The 24,513-nt window shown below is 55.6% G+C and overlaps 8 protein-coding genes across 8 annotated transcripts; 5 read left to right on the top strand and 3 right to left on the bottom strand.

Moving 5' to 3' along the window:
• Positions 1 to 319: 319 nt before the first annotated feature.
• CTAM01_01629 (WSC domain-containing protein) lies at positions 320 to 991 on the bottom strand (the record flags this gene model as incomplete). Its single annotated transcript, XM_060517671.1, has 1 exon — positions 320 to 991. The coding sequence occupies one exon, from the start codon at positions 989 to 991 to the stop codon at positions 320 to 322; it is 672 nt and encodes a 223-aa protein (XP_060388132.1).
• CTAM01_01630 (uncharacterized protein) lies at positions 397 to 678 on the top strand (the record flags this gene model as incomplete). Its single annotated transcript, XM_060517672.1, has 1 exon — positions 397 to 678. One exon carries the CDS (start codon positions 397 to 399, stop codon positions 676 to 678), a length of 282 nt encoding a protein of 93 aa, XP_060388133.1.
• Positions 992 to 2,462: 1,471 nt separating the features above from the next.
• Positions 2,463 to 10,267, top strand: CTAM01_01628 (uncharacterized protein; the record flags this gene model as incomplete). The annotated part of the gene is made up of 3 exons (XM_060517670.1): positions 2,463 to 2,564; positions 2,806 to 3,131; positions 3,226 to 10,267. 3 exons carry the CDS (start codon positions 2,463 to 2,465, stop codon positions 10,265 to 10,267), a joined length of 7,470 nt encoding a protein of 2,489 aa, XP_060388131.1.
• A 777-nt stretch (positions 10,268 to 11,044) lies between these two features.
• On the top strand, positions 11,045 to 13,588 carry CTAM01_01627 (fungal specific transcription factor; the record flags this gene model as incomplete). The annotated part of the gene is made up of 2 exons (XM_060517669.1): positions 11,045 to 11,271; positions 11,425 to 13,588. 2 exons carry the CDS (start codon positions 11,045 to 11,047, stop codon positions 13,586 to 13,588), a joined length of 2,391 nt encoding a protein of 796 aa, XP_060388130.1.
• A 603-nt stretch (positions 13,589 to 14,191) lies between these two features.
• CTAM01_01626 (uncharacterized protein) lies at positions 14,192 to 15,568 on the top strand (the record flags this gene model as incomplete). Its single annotated transcript, XM_060517668.1, has 3 exons — positions 14,192 to 14,505; positions 14,611 to 14,703; positions 14,773 to 15,568. 3 exons carry the CDS (start codon positions 14,192 to 14,194, stop codon positions 15,566 to 15,568), a joined length of 1,203 nt encoding a protein of 400 aa, XP_060388129.1.
• Positions 15,569 to 16,059: 491 nt separating this feature from the next.
• On the bottom strand, positions 16,060 to 16,623 carry CTAM01_01625 (uncharacterized protein; the record flags this gene model as incomplete). Its single annotated transcript, XM_060517667.1, has 3 exons — positions 16,060 to 16,171; positions 16,291 to 16,383; positions 16,475 to 16,623. 3 exons carry the CDS (start codon positions 16,621 to 16,623, stop codon positions 16,060 to 16,062), a joined length of 354 nt encoding a protein of 117 aa, XP_060388128.1.
• A 1,527-nt stretch (positions 16,624 to 18,150) lies between these two features.
• Positions 18,151 to 20,634, bottom strand: CTAM01_01624 (DnaJ domain-containing protein; the record flags this gene model as incomplete). The annotated part of the gene is made up of 1 exon (XM_060517666.1): positions 18,151 to 20,634. One exon carries the CDS (start codon positions 20,632 to 20,634, stop codon positions 18,151 to 18,153), a length of 2,484 nt encoding a protein of 827 aa, XP_060388127.1.
• Positions 20,635 to 21,720: 1,086 nt separating this feature from the next.
• CTAM01_01623 (fungal specific transcription factor domain-containing protein) lies at positions 21,721 to 23,931 on the top strand (the record flags this gene model as incomplete). Its single annotated transcript, XM_060517665.1, has 4 exons — positions 21,721 to 22,254; positions 22,392 to 22,826; positions 22,899 to 23,045; positions 23,113 to 23,931. The coding sequence occupies 4 exons, from the start codon at positions 21,721 to 21,723 to the stop codon at positions 23,929 to 23,931; spliced, it is 1,935 nt and encodes a 644-aa protein (XP_060388126.1).
• Between the last annotated feature and the right edge of the window lie 582 nt (positions 23,932 to 24,513).

Raw genomic sequence — 24,513 nt, 5'->3', positions numbered from 1 at the left:
TGTTACTTGAGAAAGAGAAGAAAAAAAAAAGAAACCATTTCCGTCTAGAGTACCCTCCCACCCACTTACAACAGCTGTTCCAAACTCAGGACAAATAGGCGGAGCTAGGCGACTCGTCCATGTACAACCGCCTAAGAATTATGCGTATTTCTAATCAAGAAGAGGGAAAGAAAGACAAGGAAGTCGGCGGAGTAAATTCTAACGAGCTCTTCCGAGTGACAAAAGGATACCCGACAATGTTCCAATTTAATGAGGTACTCCGCCGCCACAGCCTACTTCTACAAAGTTGACCACTTCTCGGCCCAAGATTGGGCAAACATTAGACTACCAGGCTCAGAAAAAGAGTGACTGCGCCGGCGAATCCCATGACACAAAGCTCATTCCATTTGAAACCAAATGACCGAGATGCGGAAGATGCCGATACCGAGGAGGGTTTACCAGAGCCCGCCGGGGAAGAGACTGTTGCGCCTGGCGAATTGCCATTCGAACCACCAGAGGCAGCTGCTTGTCCGGCAGGGGGATTACCCCCGGGTGCTTGACTGGCAGCGGGCTGCCCAGCGGGAGGATTACCGCCGGGAGCTTGACTGGCAGCGGGTTGTCCGGCGGGTGGACTGCCTCCGGGTGCTTGACTGGCAGCAGGCTGTCCGGCGGGAGGGTTACCGCCGGGAGCTTGGCTAGCACCAGGCTGCCCGGCAGGGGGATTGCCTCCGGGAGCTTGACTAGAACCAGGCTGACCGGCAGGAGGATTGCCCCCAGGGACTTGGGTGGCGGTGGCCTGCGGAGCTGCGGGGGAGCCTCCTCCAGCACCAATGGTAGGGATGGCGCAATTGCTCGAATTCTCGCAGAGAGAGATTGTTTGCGGTGGTAGTAGAAGAGTGCTCGTTATGGCGGAGTATGTGATGGATATGCCGCACATCTCAAGATATGGATCGACGAGAGGGGGCGCAGCAAGTGCAAAAGGAAGAAGCGGCAAAAAATGTAAGGACCTCATTGTGGGGGAGGTAAAGTTGGATGTGCAATGAGATAAGTGCCAAAAGAATGGTAGGAGAGAATTTCAATGCCGAATGTTGCTCAAGGGAACGGAAGTCTTAAAGACCAAATGCAACAACTTCCAGTCTCATCAACCATCACCATCTTAAATCCATCAACAATCTTACAGAGGCAACTCGCCAATATCAAGTTTGGAATGAAATCAGAAGAGAACGGCCCCTAGTTCCTGATCGGCGCAGCTTACGCTGTCCCAGATCTTACTAGCGTCATGCTAACCCACATGCAGGTAGCGTGCAGATGAAGAAACGGGTCCGTTTAGGAAGGTCTTCGGCTTCCGTACTAGTGTGCTCGCTGCCTTTGGGAATCGATAGCCCTGTCTTCGGGAAGCAGCAGCCCTGCCCGCCCCCCTCCGTTAAAGTTTCGGTCTTTTGAGGACTTAAACAGAATAGCTATATTGAGAGAGCAACGACGTTTGCAGAACACTCTGCGGCGGAGCAATCGGATGTGTCGTTACCTGAGATATTGTTGGCGAGTTCTGCTATTGGGGCAGTAACCCATTTTTCCAGCCAATGAGAAGAGCCTTCCAGTGAAACTTGAAATCTAGCGACCGCGCTGCACCTGCCATACATAGCTACTTACGTACACTACGGTCGCAATTACTTATGATCGTAATCAAGTATGTATTCCGGAATCACAATAACTAGGCAATTAAGACCGGACGTAAGTTATAGTTACGACCTTGGGCAATTGCGACCTTAGGTAATCACGACCGTATGTAGGTAATTACTCGGAGCTAGTTCTAGAAACAGCGCGGCCCGCCCGCGTCTGTGGGAAAGTACCTAGCCGAAGCAGGCGTATAAAGCCCTCTAATTGGCTGGAAAAACAGGTTATAGCCCCAAGAGGAAAACTCATGTTGGCTTACTGCCTTGGGACCAGACTATTGATGGAACGTGCATACCGGGTGGCCTCAAGCAGCTGCCAAGTCAGTTTAGCTTTACTGCTTCTGGAGGTTGGTAATGGCGACAACCTCAATGCCAGCTGGACAGGCACGCAAACAGAAGTCTTGCATTAGTGATGCTTCACGACATTCAAGTATAGAGAGCAGGATAGGGATGTACTTGCTTCGTGCTTAGCTCGCAGAAAGCTCTACAATTTGAGGAGGAATATACACAGGTTCCTCGACTATACTACGTTGTTGATGCCTGCTCGCTGAGTGAACTGCATCTGGCAGATGCCTCACAACTTGTCCTTTTCGGCCATCGTCCTTCACCTTCAAACAGCTCGGCATTGACTTGCCGTGATCTGGTAGCATACCGCTGAGATGAACCTCTCAAGAACGCAAGAGAATAAGTCCCACCGGTTTCATTGACGGTAAATAATCATGTATCGTCAGCTCTAGATGAAAACGATACGAAAAGTTCTTGGCGAGAGGCGAGGCAACGGTAGTAAGCAGACCAAAAGAAAATCCGTGAATGTCAGAACAGTTTTTGTCGCGGCGTATTTGCGGAGACTTTGAAATTTTCACATTGCGCGTTGGAGAAACACGCTGGTTCAGGATTGGCGGTGGAAATCAAGTTAGTGATGTGACGGGAGCCAACCGACTCCGGAACGCGCCACGTACAGAGTCGAAGAGTGGCCTTTGACTTGGATCATCGTGATCATACCCAAGCGTGTAACGTCAAGAAACTGACAGCTCCAAACTTTTGAAATATAAGCCGTCGTCCAAATTCCCAAAGATTCACTTCACGACAACACACAATACCAGCTCGCCAGCCTTCTATTACCAAGTTGCTTCTGACATCTCCATGTCCACAGTCGTTCAAGCATCCAGAGTCTTTACTTGAAAGCATCATCGCCAAGATGAGGCGCACTTCGCTTCTCACCTCGTTGATGAGCTCTGCGGCCATCCTACCATGGCCTGGCTTAGCAAGAGAGGACTGTCCCACCACTGGGCCAGCAGCTGTTCCAACCGCTGTCCAGCCTTTCGAAATCGTTCATTGCATCCCGCTTCATCTCAGCACTTCTCTCTCTTCCAATACCGTTTTCACTGTAGCTGGCACAACCGTCAAGGTCACCAATGCTCCAACTGTGGTTAATACCGACTTCCTGACCACGATGACGATGACGTACAGCTCTGCTGTGTAAGCATTCTGATAATAGTCCACCATCAATGACTCTTTCAGCGCAGCATCTTGAATCTTCTTCTGAATGGTACTAACTTTGTTTCTTCTCCAGGGTCACAAACTCTCCCTACAATGGCCCTTGTGTCACGGTTACCGCAAATGTTCCTGCAGGATCCCAGCCGACCACCATTGTCATCCCTCCTCAAAGCGGCCAAGCCACTGGCACGAAGTACATCTGCTCTCCTCTCGAGTCCAACAAGCCCTGGTTGCCATCAACCTCTCCCAACGGTGGAAGCTTCACAACAGCCACGGCCCCCTATCCGGGCTCAACCTTGACGACCCTGACCATCCCCCCCAGCGGCGGCGACCCTACCGGAACTGTCCTCGTCCTGACCCCTGCGCCTACGCCGAATGCAGGAAGTCCTCCTTTCAATGGACCCTACACGACCATCACAGCTCCCGGTACGGTGTTGACTACTTTGACGTTGCCTCCCTCCGGGACCGATGGCACTGGCACCCAAATCGTCTACGTCCCACCGCAGACGGGGGGGCTGGTGACTGCCACGTCGACCGGCTCTCGGCCTGGCCAGACAGGACTCATCACCATACCCCCTGGCAAGCCCGGAGACCCAACGACGATTGTCACGATTGTTCCTCCTGCTAGCGGTGGCGTCGTGACTTCCACCTCGACCGGTACAACCCCAGGTCAGACGGGGCTGATTACTCTGCCTCCTGGAAAGCCTGGCGACCCTACCACTGTGGTCACGATTGTCCCTCCCCCAACAGGAGGCGTAGTCACTTCCACTTCGACTGGTACCAGCCCTGGCCAGACAGGTCTACTGACTCTGCCGCCCGGCAAGCCCGGGGACCCAACTACGGTTGTTACCATCGTTCCCCCTCCGACTGGCGGGGTTGTGACGTCAACGTCCACCGGCACGCAGCCTGGCCAGACTGGCCTCCTGACATTGCCTCCCGGAAAGCCTGGAGATCCTACTACCGTTGTTACTATTGTGCCGCCTCCTCCCACTGGGGGAGTGGTTACTTCCACCTCAACCGGTACCCGGCCCGGTCAGACTGGTCTGTTGACACTGCCGCCTGGAAAACCTGGCGATCCTACCACAGTCGTCACCATCGTCCCACCACCCACCGGAGGTATAGTCACTTCTACATCGACTGGTACTCAGCCCGGTCAGACTGGCCTACTCACCCTCACCCCTGGAAAGCCTGGTGATCCTACTACAGTCGTTACTATCGTACCTCCTCCCGGTGGCTTCGTGACTTCTACATCGACTGGCACTCAGCCAGGCCAAACGGGCCTCCTCACCCTCACTCCTGGAAAGCCTGGTGATCCTACTACAGTTGTTACCATCGTCCCACCACCCACCGGAGGTATAGTCACTTCTACATCGACTGGTACTCAGCCCGGTCAGACTGGCCTACTCACCCTCACCCCTGGAAAGCCTGGTGATCCTACTACAGTCGTTACTATCGTGCCTCCTCCCGGTGGCTTTGTTACTTCTACGTCGACTGGCACTCAGCCAGGCCAAACGGGCCTCCTCACCCTCACCCCTGGAAAGCCTGGTGACCCTACTACAGTTGTCACGATTGTGCCTCCTCCTGGTGGCTTCGTCACTACCACTTCCACTGGTACTCGGCCCGGTCAAACCGGCTTATTGACCCTGACACCAGGTCGACCCGGCGATCCTACCACAGTTGTCACGATTGTGCCTCCTCCTGGTGGCTTCGTCACTACTACTTCCACTGGCACTCAGCCCGGTCAAACCGGTTTGTTGACCCTGACACCAGGCCGACCCAGCGATCCGACTACTGTGGTCACCATTGTGCCCCCTCCGGGAGGGTTGACAACTGTCACCTCAACAGGCACTCGGACTGGCGTCACAACTCTCACGCCCGGCCGCTCAGGAGATCCAACGACTGTGGTTACGTTCGTTCCATCTCCCACAGGTGGCTTCGTCACAATCACTTCAACCGGAACAGGAACTGGCCTCATCACCCAGACTCCTAGCCGCCCAGGCGACCCAACTACCGTCATCACCATTGTCCCAAGTCCTACAGGTGGCTTCGTCACCATCACATCTACTGGAAGTAGCACTGGCCTGATTACTCAGACTCCCGGTAGGCCTGGAGATCCAACTACAGTCATCACTCTGGTGCCAAGTCCTTCTGGCGGGGTGACGACCATCACCTCAACCGGAACAGGAACTGGGTTGATCACTCAGACTCCTGGACGACCTGGCGACCCGACTACAGTCATTACTATTGTGCCCTCCCCAACTGGGGGCTTCACTACAATTACCTCCACGGGAACAGGAACTGGCTTGATCACTCAAACCCCTGGCCGCCCTGGAGATCCTACTACTGTCATTACTATTGTTCCGTCTCCTACTGGAGGTTTCGTCACCATAACATCTACCGGAACGGGTACGGGTGTCGTTACTCAGACTCCCGGCCGACCTGGTGACCCAACCACCATCGTGACTATTATCCCGAGCCCTACGGGAGGCATTCTTACACTTACGTCTACCAGTGGCTCAGTCACTGGCATCACCACCCAGACTCCGGGTAGACCTGGGGATCCCACTACTGTCATCACTTTCGTCCCAACCCCCATTCCTCGGGTTACTCTCACTCAAACGGGGTCAACTACCGGTCTTACAACCTTGACCCCCGGAAGAGTGGGAGACCCGACTACAGTCATCACCCTTGTGACTGGCCCTCCATATGTGACCGTCACATCGACGGGATCCTCAACTGGCCTATTCACTCAGACTCCTGGCAGACCCGGAGACCCGACTACAATTGTCACCATTGCGACTGGCCCGCCGCCCGTTACCGTGACATCCACAGGCAGCACCACCGGATTGACTACGATTCCGGGAGGACCTGGAGGACCACCAACTGTGATTACTTTTGTGCCGACACCACGTGTGACTACGATCATTTCAACAGCTAGCACGACCGGCTTGACGACTCTTCCCTACGGCGGTGACTCGGTTTACACAGTAGTGACATTTGTTACTCCCTCGTCACCGGTCACAGTCACTTCGACTGGAAGTATTACTGGTCTGACAACCCTTACTCCGGGGCCCAGTGGCGGCCCTCCCACGGTAGTCACCTTTGTTACTACACCTGTACCAGTTACAGTCACTTCTACTGCAAGCACTACTGGCCTGACAACCCTTACTCCGGGACCTAGTGGCGGCCCTCCCACGGTAGTCACTTTCGTTACTACACCTGTGCCAGTCACAGTCACTTCGACTGGAAGCGTCACTGGCCTAACAACTCTCACGCCCGGCCCCAGCGGCGGCCCTCCCACGGTAGTCACTTTCGTTACTACACCTGTGCCAGTCACAGTCACTTCGACTGGAAGCGTCACTGGCCTAACAACTCTCACGCCCGGCCCCAGCGGCGGCCCTCCCACGGTTGTCACTTTCGTTACTACGCCCGTACCAGTTACAGTCACTTCGACTGGAAGCGTCACTGGCCTGACTACCCTCACGCCCGGCCCCAGCGGTGGTCCTCCTACGGTTGTCACTTTCGTCACTACGCCCGTACCAGTCACAGTTACTTCAACTGGAAGCATTACTGGACTGACTACCCTTACGCCCGGCCCCAGTGGCGGCTCTCCGACTGTCGTGACTTTTGTCACAACCACGGCTCCGATCCCACCGGTGACCATCGTTTCGACCGGTTCTACGACCGGTTTGACCACTGTCCCACCGGGTCCCAGCGGCGGCCCTACAACAGTCATCACGTTTGTCCAGCGTCTAGGCTTCATCACCACGCTCACTTCGACAGCCACCCAGACTGGAGTAACAACTGTAATCCCTACAGACCCTGCTGGTACCACCAGTGTCATCACTTTCGTTCAGCCTCCTACAGGCTTCATCACAACAGTAACGTCCTCGGCTACACGCACTGGAGCGACCACCATCATTCCATCCGATCCTGCTGGCACCACCAGCGTCATCACCTTCGTCCCGATCACGGGCGGGCTCACAACCATCACTTCCACAGGCACACAGACGGGAGCTACCACCATCATTCCATCGGATCCCGCCGGAACTACCAGTGTCATCACTTTCGTTCCTCCGATCACGGGTGGCTTGATAACTCTTACGTCGACTGGTACCCGAACAGGAGTAACTACAATCGTTCCAACGGACCCTGCTGGAACCACCAGCGTCATCACTTTCGTTCCTATCACCGGTGGTTTGACCACACTCACATCGACAGGCACTCAAACAGGAGTCACTACTATAATCCCAACAGATCCTGCTGGAACCACCAGTGTTATTACCTTCGTTCCTCCGATCACAGGTGGCTTGACAACTCTCACGTCAACCGGCACCCAGACGGGTGCAACTACAATCATTCCAACGGACCCTGCTGGAACCACCAGTGTTATCACTTTCGTCCCCCCTATTACGGGTGGCTTGATAACTCTTACGTCGACCGGTACCCAGACGGGTGTAACTACTATTATCCCCACGGATCCCGCCGGAACCACTAGTGTCATCACCTTCGTCCCTCCGATCACTGGAGGACTTACGACGGTTGTATCTACAGGCACACAGACTGGCCTCACTACCATCATCCCCACGGATCCTGCTGGCACAACAAGCGTCATTACTTTTGTGACCCCTAGCAGCACTAGCAGCAGCTCGACCTCAACCACAATCGCCCCTGGCCCGACCTACAGCTGCGACGCTGGTGGCTATCTGATCCAGGGCACCACACTCTACCGACTAAACCTCACTACTGGGGTTCAGACCACGGTTTCTACCAATGTTGGACCTGGTGGTCAAATCAATGCGATTGGCTATAACCCCTTGGATAACTACATTTATGGCATTACTACTGTGAACAATGTGAACCGTATAATCCGCATCGCAAGGAACGGCCAAGGGGTTCTCATTGGCCCAGATCTTCCAACTGGATACTACAACGTTGGAGAGATCGACACACTCGGACGGTACTACATCAGCGTTAGCGGTGGAGCCTGGGCACAAATCGATATGAACCCCAACTCGGCGACCTTCACGCAGATCATCGCCACAGGTACTAGTACTATCGCCAATGGCGTATCCGACTGGGTTTATGTACCCGGAGGTGGCGATTACCTCTACAGTATCACGGGAGTCGACGCCAACGGTCGATTCTCATTAGCGAGATGGAGTCGGACTACTCATGACTGGTCAATTGTACGGACATACACGCGGATCAATGGCAACGAAGTGTTTGGAGCGCTTTATGCCTCGAGCGGCAACACGTTCTACGGCTCCGAAAACAACAGCGGAAATATTTATAATTTCAACGTCAACTCTGGTCAGCCAACCTTGGTCTCCGATGGTCCTGTTTCGGGAGTCAACGATGGAGCTCGCTGCGTATATGCAGCAGATCCATCCATTCTCACCACTTCCACAAGTTCTACCATGACCAGCACGACTTCATCTTCGACGAGCAGTTCCACTTCAGCCACCCCGACTTGTACTTCCGGACTGAACTGGGCGTACTACGACTTCAACCAGTCGCCTAGCAACACCACCAGCTACCCAGGACAGATTCCCTTCCACGTCGTGGCTTCGGGCGACGCCTGGGCGGACACATACAACAACGTGCGTACCGTTCTTTCAGGACAGAGCCCTCAGACCACCGGGGTGACGAATCTCGTTGGTACCACATTTGGCGGCAACTGCGCCGAGACTACAGATCCAACACCCGTCGTTTATGGCACAACAGTCAACGGCGGCTCGAGATACTGGTACATCCAGCAGACGGGCTACTTCCATCCCAACGTATCCGGCACGTATACTTTTGCCTTTGGTACGGCAGATGAAGGTGGGTACGTCTGGATTGGTGACAAGGCGGTGACCGGTTTTACAAACGCCAACGCCGACCTCACTCGGTACACCCAACAGCCCGCAACCGTCCCCACATTCACGTTCACAGCCGTGGCGGGTCAATATTACCCCATCAGGTTCCTCTATGTAAACGCCCAGGGCTGCTACCAGCACTCTTTGACCGTTACAAATCCAAGTGGCGCCGTTGTTGCGTCGCAAACCGTACCGGCGACGAATAACATCTTCGTGCCTGGCGGCTGCGGTAACGCGCCCGCACAGTTCGACATCACGCCTCCTGGTACTTCGACTACCACTCCGACTGTGACGACGTCTCCGACTTCGTCGACTTCTACCACCAGTCCTGCCACTACATCGACTGATACTTTGACTTCGTCCACCACTGCTGCCCCGACTACAACTGACACCTCCACCACGTCCAGCTCGACGACTTCGTCCTCGACTTCTTGCGTGGTCTCCTTGACGAGCACGGCCTCGGCCGCCGCCCCGGCGGGTGCCACAGCCCAAGTAGTTGTTCCTGCCTGCGCCACTGTCATGCGATTCACCGTCCTCGGTGGCGGCGGTGGTGGCGGCGGTGCTGGTGCATCGATCAACGGCTCCATCGCTGTTACCCCAGGCGAAACTGTTTTGCTGCTCGCTGGCGGCGCTGGTACGAGAGTCAATGCCGTTGGTGCTGCTGGCCAGAGTCAGTACGGCAATGGTGGATCTGCCTCCAACAATGGCGGTGGAGGTGGCGGCGCTTCCGCTCTCTACCTCGGCCAGAACCTTCTCGCGGTCGCTGGCGGAGGCGGCGGCGGGTCCATCGTGGTATCCAACAACGGCCAAGGAGCTTTTGAACTAAACTACAACTACATTGGCGGAACAAGTAACGCCGGTGACAAGGGTTCTTCCTACAATATCACGCTGCCGAGCGGTACCGTCACGTCCACATCCAATGGAGGAGCTCCGGGCACTCAGATTCTCGCCGGAGCCGGTGGTACGTGGACAGGCTTGGGAACGTCGGCAAACGGAAATGCCGGAAGCGGATCCGTTGGCGGGAACGGTATTGCCGGCGCGGGCGGCAGCTTCAACGATGGCTCTGGCGGCGGCGGCGGTGGTTACCGCGGTGGAGGTAGCGGAGCCACTGGCTACTATTCGGTGGGCTCAACAGTCCAGCGTATGCCGGCCGGTGGTGGCGGTGGTTCCAGCTTCGTGGACGCCTCGGTTTCGGACTCGTTCCAAGGCCTCGCCGCTTCAACTGCCCCCGGTAGAGTTGTCGTATCCTTTGCCTAGTTATCCAAACGGGCTCCAAATGCATTGTGGTCATTTCGGTTTCACCTCTTGCTTTCTTTTTTTCATTTGTCATTCTGGTACTCTTGGAACGCTGATAGACACTGTAACACTTCATACTCTCCTTTACTAGGCTCAAGCTAGCCTCAAGCAACACAATTTGTCATTGCTCTCGAATTACACTTATGTTAGAGATTTACTATCCGAGTGGTAGGCTACTTATTTCAAGTAACTCCCGTCAGACTTCTTATTCATAATATCATACTACAATCATCCAAACACCCCAAAAGATAAAGTCCCTCCTTCATCCTTGAAGAAGCAACAAGACGAACAAAAAGTTGTTGGTGATTACCTAATTTACAGGATGACTCATCTGTCGGCAAAATGTCGCTTTGCCGACGAGACCGGAGAGAGACGAAAGCTCGGGCCGCTGCCAGCTGCCGGTGCGTTGTGAAATCTGACAAAGCAACAAAGCTGGCAAGCCTGGGTCACCTCGGCATCCCGACATTTCGCCGTCATCGGTGTGACGAGAGAGCCCTCTGACACATACTCGCAGTGTCCCTGGCAGTAAGGGAAGGTAAGTAGGCAGGCACGCGTAATTCGTATGTTGGTGGGAAATTGGCCATGGACAACGCTATCGAAGGGATGCATCGGACTTGACCTCGTCACTTTCTTTCTTATTTTTCTTTGTCTTCAGCCTTTACTTTACTCTCATTTCACCACCTCTTCTACCCACTGTCAGGTACTCAAACCCGCACCTCAAGACATGCCATTCCCACCATGGCGGCTCGCAACAGCCACCCATCCAGCAGCAGCACGACGGAGGCTCGCAGAAGCCCCTTTGATGACGGGCCTCTCCCGCCCATCAAATCAACCGCGTGCCGCCGATGCCATTCGCGAAAAGTAAAGTGCTCCGGCGACCAGCCCTGTCAGAATTGTCGGCATGCCGGGAAGGGTGCCGAGTGCACTTATCCGCGCCGCAATAGACAGGTCAAGGTCAGACAAAGGTACTTTACATTTGACTTCTGACCGAGAGCCATGCAACTACACACAACACACGGTTTCTTGCTTTCCTTTTCTTTCCTTTCTTCTTCCTCTTCTCTACTATGAACTACGGGATAATGATGAGCTCATGCCAAGTATTTGTTGTACAATTACAGCTACATTGACGGTCTTCTGGATGAGATTCGCCGTCTCAAGAACCAGGTTGCCTCTCAGAGCGCTTCGACCTCCACATGTGCGCCGCTAGATGACGTGATATCAACGACGACGTCGACAGCAACACCATCTCAAAACACCAGTTACACTGGCCACAGGGAGGTCTTGTCAACGCCAACGTCTGCAAACCTAGGCGACAACGAAGATCTCTCGACAGTGGCAGCGGCGGCGGAAGATGCAGTAGCAGCAGCCGGAACCGCAGCTCCAACAACGGCAACCCTCGAAGTTCGACCGTGGTTCATCAACGCCAACGTCTTCCGCACCCCGATCCTCATCGGCGAGGTCGCTGACGCCGCCTTCTCCACCCGCTTCCGCCAGGTCATCTCGGACCCCTACGCGCCGCAACCTCGCCACATGCTGCGCGTGAACTACGCTCCCGACGCCGAGCTCATGGCTCTCGTCAAGTCCTCCGACGTCGCCTGGCCCACGCCCTCGCGCTCCCGCTTCCTCGTCGAGGTCGCCCTCAAGTACGTCGCCCGGCGGTACCACGTCGTCCGCCGCAGCGCCGTCATGCGCGACCTCGAGCAGAGCATTCACAACCCCTCCTGGGGCGACCTCATGCTCCGCTCCAAGCTGTGGGCTCTCTTCGCCATCGGCGAGCTCTACTCCACAAGGTCCATCCCCTCGGAGAAGGACTTCCCCGGGATGCCCTACTTTGCCAAGGCCTCGCGCGTACTGGGTGTGCTCGACGAGCGGCCGGGCACGGACTCGATCGAGATCATGCTGCTTCTTTCCTTCTACTCGTTGGCCCTCAACCGCCGCTACAGCGCCTTCGTCATGTCCGGCACCGCGATGCGCATGGCCATCGTTATGGGCCTGCACCTCAACATCCCCGAGTCCCAGCTACGCGACCCTGATCTACGCGAGCACCGCAAGCGCCTCTTTTGGACGACGTACATCTTTGACCGCATCTGGGCCTCCAAGCTCGGCCACCCGACCGCCATCCAAGACAGCGACGTCGGCGTCGATCTGCCCTCTGAGGCGGAGAATGATGGGGTGGCAGTGGTGCGGACTCACGCGACCGACTTTGAGGATACCGCATACCACGTGGCGAGCCTGCGGCTGGCGGCCCTCATCACCAAGACGGTCCGCTCCATCTACGGCCAGCGCAGCCAGGGCGAGGCGACGACACTGTCGACGAGGGTTCAGCAGGCGCTCAAGGATCTGCGGGCCTGGGTGGAGGATTTGCCTGCCCATTTGCAGATCGATAATGCGGGAACTGGGCCGAAGCCTATTTCGCTGCACTTGTCTTTTAACCAGGTATTAGAATCTCGCACAGACGCTCACCTGAAGAGACAATCCTTTACTAACGCATGCTCCTTCAAGTGCGCAATCCTAGCAACACGCCCAATTCTCCTCCACATCCTACGAACCAAAGTCGCCTCATGGCCATCCGCGACCACGACCACAGAGACTCAGCAAGTCCCCGCGAGCGCAATCACGCTATCGGAAGCCTGTATCCGCTGCGCGCGCCACTCGATTCGCTTGCTGACTGAATCGTGGATCGACGGGTCTTTTGCGACGTTTGACTATTTTTACACGCAGTACCTTTTCTCTGCGCTGACGATCCTCGCCGCGTCGAGTCTTCTCCAGGACAGTACGTCAGGGGCGGGGACAACGCCCAATGACGACAAGGAGGCCTTTGAGGAATCGGTCAGGTTCCTCTCGCAGCTGCGCGACGCGGGGAATTTCGCTGCAATGGAATACTGTCACCACGTCGACGTGATGAGGGCTGAGCTTGATAGGTTTTATGCGAAGCGTATGGGGAGGGTGGACCCTGAGCAGCAGCAGACGCAGACGCAGGTTTCCTCTACATCTTCCTATGGCGAGGTACTGCCGCCGTCGCACGGACCCGGACCTGAACCTGAATCCGGCCCGCTAATGTCGTCGCAATTCGGTCCCAGTGGTGCAAGTGGACTTCCAGTGCGGTCGGGGACGGGGCCCACGACGGCGGGAATGGCGCTGACGGAGCCGTCGTTGGAGGAGCTCCTTGCGCAACCGGTGTTGGATCTGCAGTTTTTGGAGGCGTCGTTCTATGATGACTTGCAGGCGTTGTATTGGCCTGATTTTAGCGCGGAGAATTGGGATACGTGGGCTTCTACCTGAAGATCTTGCTGTTGTTAATAAGAGAAGAGGTGTGGGGGTGAGAGTTGAAATCTCAGGGCTGCCCTGTTCAAGGACGAACGGGTGCAAATATACCCGTGCCCATTGATGTACACAGTCAATCGAAATCGAAAAGACTCTGATTCGAAACATAAACGACAGATGAGATCCCGTCGACTTTGTTTTATTTGCGGGATCGTTTTCTTCCGGGGAGGTGGTCCAGGTGGGGGGTACGGACACGGGAGAAATGGTACTTCTTTCCCGATTCGGTGGAGACAGGGGCCCGTGATTGGGGGGAATTTCTGTCTTTCTTGTTGGATTTCTTGGAAAGACATGGTTACATTTTGGAGACGAAGTACGGATATTGGTACCTGCACGTCACGCAGCTTGATGAAAGAAATTGTCACTCAGAGATATGGGCGAATCGGCTTTTCATGGACAAGCTGTATTGTCATCTATTTCTTCTTTTCTTGGCAGAACACAAGTTCATAAAAAGGTATTGGATGCACGGGAAACTTTCACCCAATTAAAAAAAAAAAAAGGTTCACTCGTTTGCTTTCCTCTCCAAAAGGTCGTGTCATCGGACCTCCTCCAGCTCGCAAAGTCATGATCCCCTCCAAATCCAGCCCGCCGCCGCTGGCGCTCCTTGCGCTCCTCCTAAGTGGCGCGTACCACACGACCGCCCGCGACATTTTCGTCTCCCCCGCAGGCACAGGCACGGGCACCCTCGATGCGCCGTACGGCTCCATCCAATCGGCCGTCGGCGCCGCCGTCGCGGGCGACACGATTTTTCTTCGCGGGGGCACGTATGCGCCGACGGCGAATATTCAGATTGCAAAGAGCGGGACGCGGACGCAGCCGATTACTGTGAGGGCGTATCCGGGGGAGAAGGTTATTGTCGATGGGGAGAATATGCCTGGGTAAGTCTTTTGTCTCCAGCTGCTTGTGGAATATGCAGTAGTAGTGAGACTGTGCTTGTGGGGCAGAAAATGTGAACTGACAGGGGGTATTCCAACTTTCACCAGAACTCCAAAGGCGTTGGATGAGGCCTTGCCCAATTCTGAGCGCGGGATCTTTCACATCCAAAATGCGAATTACTGGGCATTCTACGATTTGGAGTAAGTCAAAATCCCTTCACGTCACTTCTCTCTCCCAATCTCCAATCAACACAACTGACCTGAACCAAGACTCATCAACGGGCCCTACGGGATCTACGCCCGCGACGCCTCCCACAACACCTACACGAACATCTCCACCCACGACAACTACGAAACGGGCTTCCAGCTCGAGGGCGCCTCGTCCAACAACACAGTCACGAACCTCGACTCCTACCGCAACCGCGACCCGCGCAAGAACGGCGAGAGCGCAGACGGCTTCGCGTGCAAGTCCGGGTCCGGCGAGGGCAACGTCCTGCGCAATGCGAGGCTGTGGGATAACGTCGACGACGGGCTCGACCTCTTCATGTTTGGGTCCGCCGTGGTGCTGGAGGAGGTGTATGCTTGGGGCAACGGGTATAACCGGTGGGGGTTCAGCCCGTTTGAAGGGGATGGAAACGGATTCAAATTGGGGATTACGGGGAACCCCGTGGCGGATCATGTAGTGCGGAATTGTATCGCGTTTGGGAATTGGAAGAAGGGGTTTATTGATAATGGGAACCCGGGTAGTTTGACGTTTGAGAGGAACTCGGCGTGGAATAATGGGGATACGGGGTTCCTGATGCGGAGTTCGTCTTCGGTTATGCGGGGGAATGTCGCGGCTGTGAATGGGGCTTCGGGGAGTGCGCAGGTGAGTTTGGTGAGTACTGTCACGGCGACGGGGAATTCGTGGAATGATGGGACGACGTGGACGAATGCGTCTTTTGTGAGCGTTGATGCGTCGGTTTTGAAGGGGCCTCGGGGCGCGGGTGGGAAAGTTGTGGGGAGTAGCTTTTTGACTCCCAAGAGTGGTGCGCCTATTGGAGCGACTACGTTGCAGGAGGTTTGATTGTGCGTGTTCGTTGGGCGTCTGCATTGATTTTGTGTAAAATTCATTCTGTTCGGTATTTTCGAACTTGAACCATCTTTTTGTAGTGTGCTTTACACAGTAGTATAAAACACCGAGACGTAGTGAGCCAATCAGATTCGCGCGACCGTTAGACCTACAGCAAGGTAGCTATACAGTACGTTGGAAGCATTTCAGTTTCAGTCACCTGAAATCTTGACAAAGTGCCATGTCTTGGATGTCCTGAGCTGAATAATTTATTACTAATCTGAGTTAGGTCTGTGATTGGAAGACGTGGCATACTAGTCTCCACTAGCCGCCGTCGCTCTTCATGTCTCGGTTTTTTCATGTTGAGTCTCTCAATGGCGAGCCTGGACGCTTAACCCCAAATCTCAGAACCCAAACCCAAACCCTAGCCAAAGGCGCGCATTTCGACGCCCTCCATCATTGATGAGAACGTCCCACCCTAGTCACCACGAATCCACTATTGCACCTCAAGCTTTGGTCTCGCGGTAGGTCTTGATCTCATCTCTCTTATCAACGGGGCGATCGGCGTCGATGAAGCTCTTGGTGTCGTCGCGGGTGCACCAGCAAGCACCAGAGTTGCTGAAGAACAAGAAAAAAAACTCATGATTAGCCACTTTGAACTCTTTTTTTCGATTTCTACACAAGCAGAGCGCAGACAAAGCCCGCGTGTCACTTTGTAGACTCTGTAGCAAACTTACTTTGCCGCACACCAGCCCTCCGGCATGGCGAGCTTCTTGCAGAGCGTAGGGCAGCCCTGCTCTTCGCCGGCGGCGCAGCTTCGGACGCAGTTACTGTTAAGACGTGAGAGCAGGTTAGCGGGACTGAGCGACAGCTATGTTGACCTGAGTGTGAGCTATGGCTTGGAGACTTGTCATTTCATACCCGTTGAGGCAGCGTCCGGATGCGCAGCCCGAGATCTCGTTCCTGTAGCACTTTGTGGCCGGGGTGGTGGCGTGGCCGTTCCAGCCGGCGAGGGTGCCGGGGATGGCGGCGAGGGCCAGGAAGGCGACGGCGAATGATGATTGGAGCATTGTGAATTTTGAGGTTGGAAAAGAGTGGATCAAATGAGTGGATGCAGTAGTTAGTACGTCGTGTTGGTAAAAGAGAAAGATGGGGTAAAGAGTGTGGTGATGAGCCGGTGGGATGAGTTGTCAAATATGGTGGTATATATACGATTGAGAATTAATACTATCGTGTTGTGGGGATCGTTGCTGCATTCACTTGCAAGGCTCATTACAATTTACCCAGTAGATTCGGGGTTGATTAGTCGTGCGCTTCTGAAAGTGTTGCAAATTAAGTGACTATCCTCAATGTCGAGAGCGAGTCAGTGCGGACTTTGGTGGGACGTTGTTTGAGCCGCTGACTGCGGAATTCATCATCTCAAGAGCGCAAAACCTGGTTGCCGATGGCAGTTAAAGGCGACAACATGAGACAATGAGAGCCAAATTTGAGACAAAGCACACGTGGATCAATGTCAATTAGTAGTTAATACGAAGTGTCAATTGCTGAGTATTTAGTCTAGCAGCAATCGAGCACATTAACCAGGCCAAAAGACGGTTCTAAAGCCGTCAGTCAGATGCGACGCTATACGAAAACTTGGATAGGAAATTTAGACTTTGGAGTGCGAAATGTATTCCCACTTTGTTGGAATTGCAAGCTTCCTGGTGTTGCTATAGACGAGACAGCATAGGACTATATTTGGCGCCACCTACCACCGGGCCGGTAACCTGATGAAGAGCTAGAGAAACCTTAATTGGCGGCGCGACCGATGAATGGTGACACGCGGGAACTTAGGTTGATTGGCAACTTGACTCAGTTGACAACTCTGTCCCCTGGGTCCCACTTCAAATAATAGCCTAGCGGCGGGGGTGATTCTGCTTCCTGCTACGAGCGACGCACACTTTAATGTTGCAATCCTCTCTGGTGCAACGCGCGTGCGCCCTAGGTGTAAAGGCTATGACGGAGCTTCCGCATGGACCGGAGCTTGGTCGTATTCCGAGACGTTCGTCCGAAAGTGTGTGAGGCTGCTCAGTGTGGGGTTCTCCAAATGAGCTTCATGACCATTACACGGAGCAGTTCACTTTCGCGAACGGATGCTTAAATGTCCGTAACCCGTAAGGCATTCCGTCTTTTGTGGAGAATGTGGCAGAACGGCTGTGATGGCCGCCTCGTTTGCTCAATTGATCGAAAGCTTGAAGGAATGAGATTTCTTCCCCTCATTTGAGGGAGCTTGTTGTTTACTGACTAGACCTGAGGCAGTGATTTACTCCCGCTTACGGCGTATGGCAGTTTTGTTCACACTAGAAGCTATATTACAAAGGAGCTGAAAGCATCTTTCAGCGCCCTCAACGACATTAAGATACTGAATGTTCGTTTCCGGGTGGAAAGTAGTCAAAGTTTTGCTACAAATCTTCAAAAAAAACACCACCCCCATGCAAAAACCCCACCCGTTGAGGTTTTCCCCATTTTCCCCGACTCCACTAATGCTGCATCGATCATCTCGCACATGCCATCATACATCACATCCATAAAAAGAAGTTAACAAAATGCCAGAAACATCACGATAAATCCCTCTTCACAGGCGGGAGAACCAGTTCATCCCGCCCCGCGACTTCGAGGGTACTCTCCCTCCCGCGCCACAGATACCTCACGTGGAGCGCTTTCCGCCTTAGCGGCGCCGGATCCCAGAATCCCAGCAGCGAGGCCTTTCTCACCCCGGCCGGGATCCGCAGCCTCCCGTCCTCCACCAGCGCTGCTACTGCGATGGTGACGTCTGCGACTTCTTCTGCGGCCCAGCAGTCTGAGTCGCCATCGCCATCGCCCTCGCCCTCCCCGTCGCCAACCTGACCCTCACCCCTGACGCCGAATTTCGCGCTGAGAATCACGAGTCCTCCCCGCTGCCGCTCCACGCGCTGCCGCGCCTCCACGGCGCCCGAAAGCACGACGGCGATGTCGTCCGCCGCAGCCCGCTTGCGGGCGATGTAGGCTTGCAGATCTGCCTCGCCAAGGTGGCCCCCGCGAGTGCGCTTTGCCCGCCCCGATGAAGCAGAGTACGACGAGTAAAAGTGCCGCGCGGCGAACGCGAGTAAAGGCACGGCAGCCGCGTAGAAGAAGACGGTGGGCGTGTACTCGGCGCGCGGAGATAGGAGCAGCGGGATGCTGAGGCGCTGGCTGAGGCGGGACCAGTAGAGGGAGAGGTGCAGACTGTGCAGACTGACGCCGAGCTCGAGGCCGAGTTTGGAGAAGCGGCCTACAGGCCAGAGGTTGCGAAGGGCGAGGTGGCGGTCGAGGAGGGTGTTTGTGCAGAGTTCGAGTTCGAGTCTGGTCGGGGCGGTGGGGTTCGAGCTAGATGCCGAGAGGAGTGCCGGCAGGTCTTTGCCGTAGCGGAGGTAGCCGCCAATGGTATCTGCCGTCAAAGAGGCGGATACGGTCCACGAGCCGTCGTTGGCGATTGTCGATTCGTGGTCTAGCCCTCGGATACCGCACTCCCCGCGCGGGGAATCCTCGTGGGCTGTGGACGGGACGCGCTCGGGCGAGGTGGTGTACCCCACTTCGAAGCTCGCGGATGTCTTCATGGGGAACTCGGCGAGGAGTTGGTTCTTGCTCACTTGCGAGAAGTCGGTGAAGAGCTTGATGGTCTCACCGGGCCAGACGCTCCAGTCGCCGCTGTCTGCGATTGCGTACGCGGTGCCGGCGCCCGTCCAGCGGTGGATCCCCAGGCCGATGCGGGGGGCGGATTGCGTCCATGGTCGGCTTGATTTTATGCTTCCCTCGAGTACTATCGGATAGGGGGCGTTTGGTAGGTGAATTGGGTGTGAGATTTTAGCTGTTAGAGATGCCTCTGGGAGAGCCTCTGTTTCTACTTCAATCGATGTCTTTGCGATGCGGTCTTCAGCTGTCCTGTGGATGATATCCTGTCGGAATTTGAGGCTGATGAGGGGACACGGGCGCTGCTCTGCCAGCTGGATGATTCGTTTCCGGGGAATAGTCAGAGGTAGTAATGGTTGGTATCGATCGGCTAAAAGTGGTAACGGGACCCGGTAGATCTCCTCTACGATGCCGTACACAGATCCGGTCAACGTCACCTGCGGAGGCGGGAGATAGATCATAGACTCCCGGGGCTGGTCAACACCAGCTTCGTCGCTCTCGTTGAGCGCAATCGAAGGCACCCGCTTCGACGTAGACGAGACGCGCTGCGCCTTCGGTGCCGCCGTTCTCTCAATCCACCGCCCCAGCACCGGCAGGCCAACGGTCACAGAGTGACTCAGTGTAAAGTCGAGAGGTGTCACGGCAGACCCCCGCCGGAGCGCCTTGGTCGCATCGAACCGGATGCCCAGATCCGACGACGTCTGCATCACGTCGGCCGCGCGCTGCCGCAGCTGCTCCTTGAGCGACATATCGTACGCATATCGGTAGTCCTCGTCAAGAGGCACGTCGAGCGCACTCGTCACGACCCGCAACCGGCTCGCGTCGTACAGCGCCCGTCGGTACGGGTCAATCAGCGTCTCGAACCCTCTCTGCACCTGGTTGAAGTACGGCTGCGCGACGCCGTGCAGGTTCTCGGGCAAGCCATCCCTGTGCAGGTACAGCAGCAGCCGGTGGTACGCCCGCCGTATTTGATCCGGCGTCAGCGTCGGGTCCTTGGCCAGGCACAGCAAGTCGTAGTAGTCGCCCTCGGCGCCATCGATGTCTTGCGTCGCATCGCCGCCGCCCGTGCTCACGGCAATTGTGCTCTCGTCGCCGACGTCGGAGGCGAGCGTCATACGCTCGAGGATGGAGGAGGCGTCGTCGTCGCCGAACTCGTATTCTTGTCGCGTGGCGGCGAATTGTTCGTTTAGGGAGAATCGCGACGATGCCGATCGCAGGGCGTGGGGAAGCTGTTGTTGCGCATGCTGCGGTAGCTGCTGCTGGTAGCTGCCTGAGGGGTGAAGGTAGGAGTAGTCCTCCCATGCGGCCGAGGAGCGAGCGGAGGAGTTTCGCGAGGGTCCGCCGCGGGTTCGGCGGACTCGGAGGCTGCCGGAGCGGCTCGGGGAATCGGCCATGTTTCGCGGGGGAGAGGTGCGGGGGAGGCGGAAGAACGAGAGACACAGCGATTGTGATTGCGACTGCGACTGCGACTGCGACAGACAAGCGACGACGGGAGCTGGAACAAAGGAAAGTTGAAAAGGCGAAAGAGGAGATGGGACAGCAAAGTTCCCAGAGGTTTACCTTAATTGACTCACTGGGGCCATGTTTACTTGCGCCGTGGTGATGGCCCGCTTGCCCGCCTCGTTGTCCAGCTCAGCTAAACGGGGCCATTGGGGCTTAGCACAGGGGTCCATCCTGGACGGTTGGACCTGCGTTTCCTGGGGCTGCTGCGGCGAGCGGGTGTCGGTTTGAGATTCCCATTGACAGGGACAGGGAATCTCCAACCCCACCATCGTTCGACATGATCCATGCTGTCACGGACTCACGGCTGTTTGCTTCAAGTCGGATTACCTAATGTGGGATGGGCTCAGGCAATTCCTGACTTGCGCTATCTGACAGCTGAACTTGCGTGGACCTAGTAGGCATCGTTAATGGTGATCAGCCCCGCTTGTGAATTTTGTCTCCACTACATCGGAAACGTCGTGTTCAAATACATTTTCCCCTCATAGAACTATTTACATTGCTGGCTGCCACGGTGACGGCGGGTGGGGTCTGGCGGTGAGGCGACGGGGGAAATCGGCCCCGTAATCTCGGCTAATCCAACGTCAAGCCCGGCCAAACCAACGTCCATCGGCCCTGAGGTTCCGAATTCCCGGTGCTCAAAACAACTACATGCGTTCCGGAATTTGGTGATTTTCAAGATTGAATGACGGCTTCACGAACCATTGCAGCACGAAAAAAAATACAAGACCATTTACTTTTGAGAAAGAGAGCAGTTTTTCGCAATTAATTATTCCCAGAAAACCCCCGATTGCATGACCCAATTTAGTGGTGTCTGTCAGCAAACCGCCCCCTGAACAAAATTAGCTTCAGGGCACCTCAATCGCTAAAGCCCACTGAACCCTCCCCGAACCCGCCCCCCAACACGTCCCCCGCCCCCGCTATCCTCACAACTCCAAGTAACTGTCAAATCGCCATGAAAGCCTTCTCATGACAGCAACATGTCGCTCTTCCTCACGCCCAGAGACCGCTACGCAACAGATGCAAAGGCACCGCTGGCCTGCGGCAGCTGCAAGCGACAGAAGCGCAAATGCGACAAGGCACGCCCGGCGTGCGGGTTGTGCACCCGCATGGAACGCCGGTGCGACTACGCCGAGCCCGCACCGGCCGCCCCGACCGCCGACGACTTTGCAGCCCTGCAGCTGAAGCTCATTGAGCTCGAGGGCCGTCTAAACACCGCCGGGAGTGGCGGCACACCTGCGTCCTCATCGTCGGGGGGCGCAGGCGGGGGCGGGGTCAGCGGACGTACACCCGGCCCTGGTCCTGGTCCCGCATCCAACTCAAGTTCCGCATCGGGGTCCGCTGCTGGGGGAGGCATGGAGGAAACACCGTCTGCTGCATCAGTCTTCACGCCACTTGAACCTCTCTGGGAACAGCAAGCCTCAGCTCAGTACCCGCCAGATGCCTTTCTCGATCTTTCTTCCACGGAATGGTTGAACCAATCTCTCCCGAGACCCGTCATCGACATCCCAAACGTACGTGTCAAGCTGAATAATGCATTGATCTCATTGCCCTACATCGCATTCGTTGAAGCTTTTCACGAAAATTATCTTCATTACGAGCTATTGGCTTTACTCATCCAATGCCTCCTGAGCCTGACTCATATCTATAGGAAGTCCTCCAACATCTAGGCGACGGCCACGCAATCCAACACGCCGTAAACGCCTACTTCACCACAATCCACACCTGGCTCCCCATCGTCTCCAAGAAGCGCATGAACATGGGCGCCGCCCTCAGCCAAGGCGGTCCGGACCTGGCCATGCTCTTCCTCGCCATGAAGCTCGCGGCCACCAGCCCGACGGACGTCCTCGCGGGTGGTTCCCAGCACATGGCAATTTACCGCGCCGCCAAGCGCTTCATGTCCCTGCTGGAGCACAGCGGCGCCACGTCGCTCATGGTACTGCAGTCCATGACGCTCATCGCCTACTTTGAGTACGCCCACGCCCTCTACCCGGCCGCGTGGATCACCGTCGCTGCCTGCGTGCGGTATGCTGATTTCCTTGGTCTGCCTGGGTCTCACGAGGGGACTATTATCCTGGCTTCGCCTGTACGTATCAGGTTTCTGCAAAGCTTTCTCTTTTTGGAAGCACCGGAACAGCTTTGTTAACTTTGAGAGCAGACAACGTGGACAGAGTTGGAGGAGCGATCGCGGACGTGGTGGGCCATCATCAGCCTCGACCGCATCATCTGCCTCGGCAACAAGAAACGCTACCTCTCCCCTGAGCCGCAAGATAACGAGACATATCCCGTAGACGACTCAGCATGGGTACGAACCCTCTTTTCCTTTTTCCTTGACCAGAAACCGCAGTAGACTAATACAGTACCCCGTCCAGGACGAAGGCCGCGTCGGCCGCGTGGCCCATCACAACATCACCTCCCCGCCCCCGTCTCCACCCTCCCCCTTCTCCTCCCTCTGCCGCTCCGCCCTCATCGCCGGCAAAATCATAACCCACGTCCGTAAAGTCACCTCGGACCGCAAACAGAACCCGCACGCCTCGCCCGCCGACGCCATCGCCGAAGCGAACGCCTTGTCGGAGACGCTGTTCTCGACCCTGGAGTACTTGCAACAGCAGCCCCCCACGACAGGAGCTACGGCAGCGCAGAGGCTAAAGCCGCTACCCCTACCCCTCCTGCCGTCACGGTGCGTCTTGCTCTCGGCAGGCGTCCTTCTCCACGACTTCTACTGCTGTCCCGCCTGTCCGGACGGCCGCCTCAAGAGCCCCGAGGAGACGGCGCAGCAGGCGCGTTCCGTTGACGTCTTGTTGAAGATTAGCAAAGACGTTGCTGTGTTGTCGGAAGAGCTACTGCTTCTCGTCTCGCGGACGGAAAGGGTCGGTGACGTTGATGATGACATGGGCATGAACAGTCATGGCCACAACCGCAATGACGGACAAAGCGGTGACGGCAGCGACATTGGCAGCGTGAGCCCGCTGATTCTGGACGCGCTCTACGGCGCCGCGAATACCCTCGCCTGGCTGCTCAGAGAGGAAGGGACGCTCGAGTGCGAGGACGAGATGAATGTCATCAAGCGGTGTCTCGAGCGATTGGGCTCACGGTGGAGGTTGGCGGGGGAGTATGGGCGGATGTTGGAGCAGCAGGATTTCGCGATGATGATGCAGGAGAAGGGGCACTCGACACTGAGAATCATATGATACTGGTTTACAGTGGATAATAACGGGGTTGATGAGACAGTCAGCTCCCGAGCAAGGATTTTTAGATTTTCAGAGGAGTAATCTCATCTTGTTGAGTTTTGTAGATCATCAGTGAGAAGAGGGGAAAGGGGTGCAGATGATTCTGAATATCGATGCCCACTTCAGATGACTCCATCATGAATACTACCTTTGCTTCCTGCCTCAAGATGTGCCATAATTCCAACATTCAAGAGACTCGCGCCCCAAATCCATAATCTTGGGAATCACGTCCAGGATATGACAATCGCCTTACGTACATAGCCCAATTCCGTTGCTATGTTTTCCAGACATTAGGTGGCTATAATGCTATGCAATCCATCTGAAACGGCTTCCTGTTGGCAATCCCTGAATAGTTCCGTCCGAAATCTCAGAACCCATGTCGAGATTCTCCATCTTAACTCCTTCGCTCTTTACGCACCGTTTGCCGTTGCATTCGCCAACATGGAAGGCTGTCAGTTCGCCTTATGCCCCCCTTCATGGGGCCCCCAAGCCATGTAAAGCCAAGCAAGTACTCTAAAGTTACGGGTCAAGGGAACCTGTATG

This window comes from Colletotrichum tamarilloi (genome assembly GCF_030869305.1).
Source record: "Colletotrichum tamarilloi strain Tom-12 chromosome Unknown Scaffold_3.1, whole genome shotgun sequence".
Lineage (NCBI taxonomy): Eukaryota > Fungi > Ascomycota > Sordariomycetes > Glomerellales > Glomerellaceae > Colletotrichum > Colletotrichum tamarilloi.
Note: the sequence above shows the minus strand (reverse complement) of the source record. Positions and strands in the feature narration are given on the sequence as shown.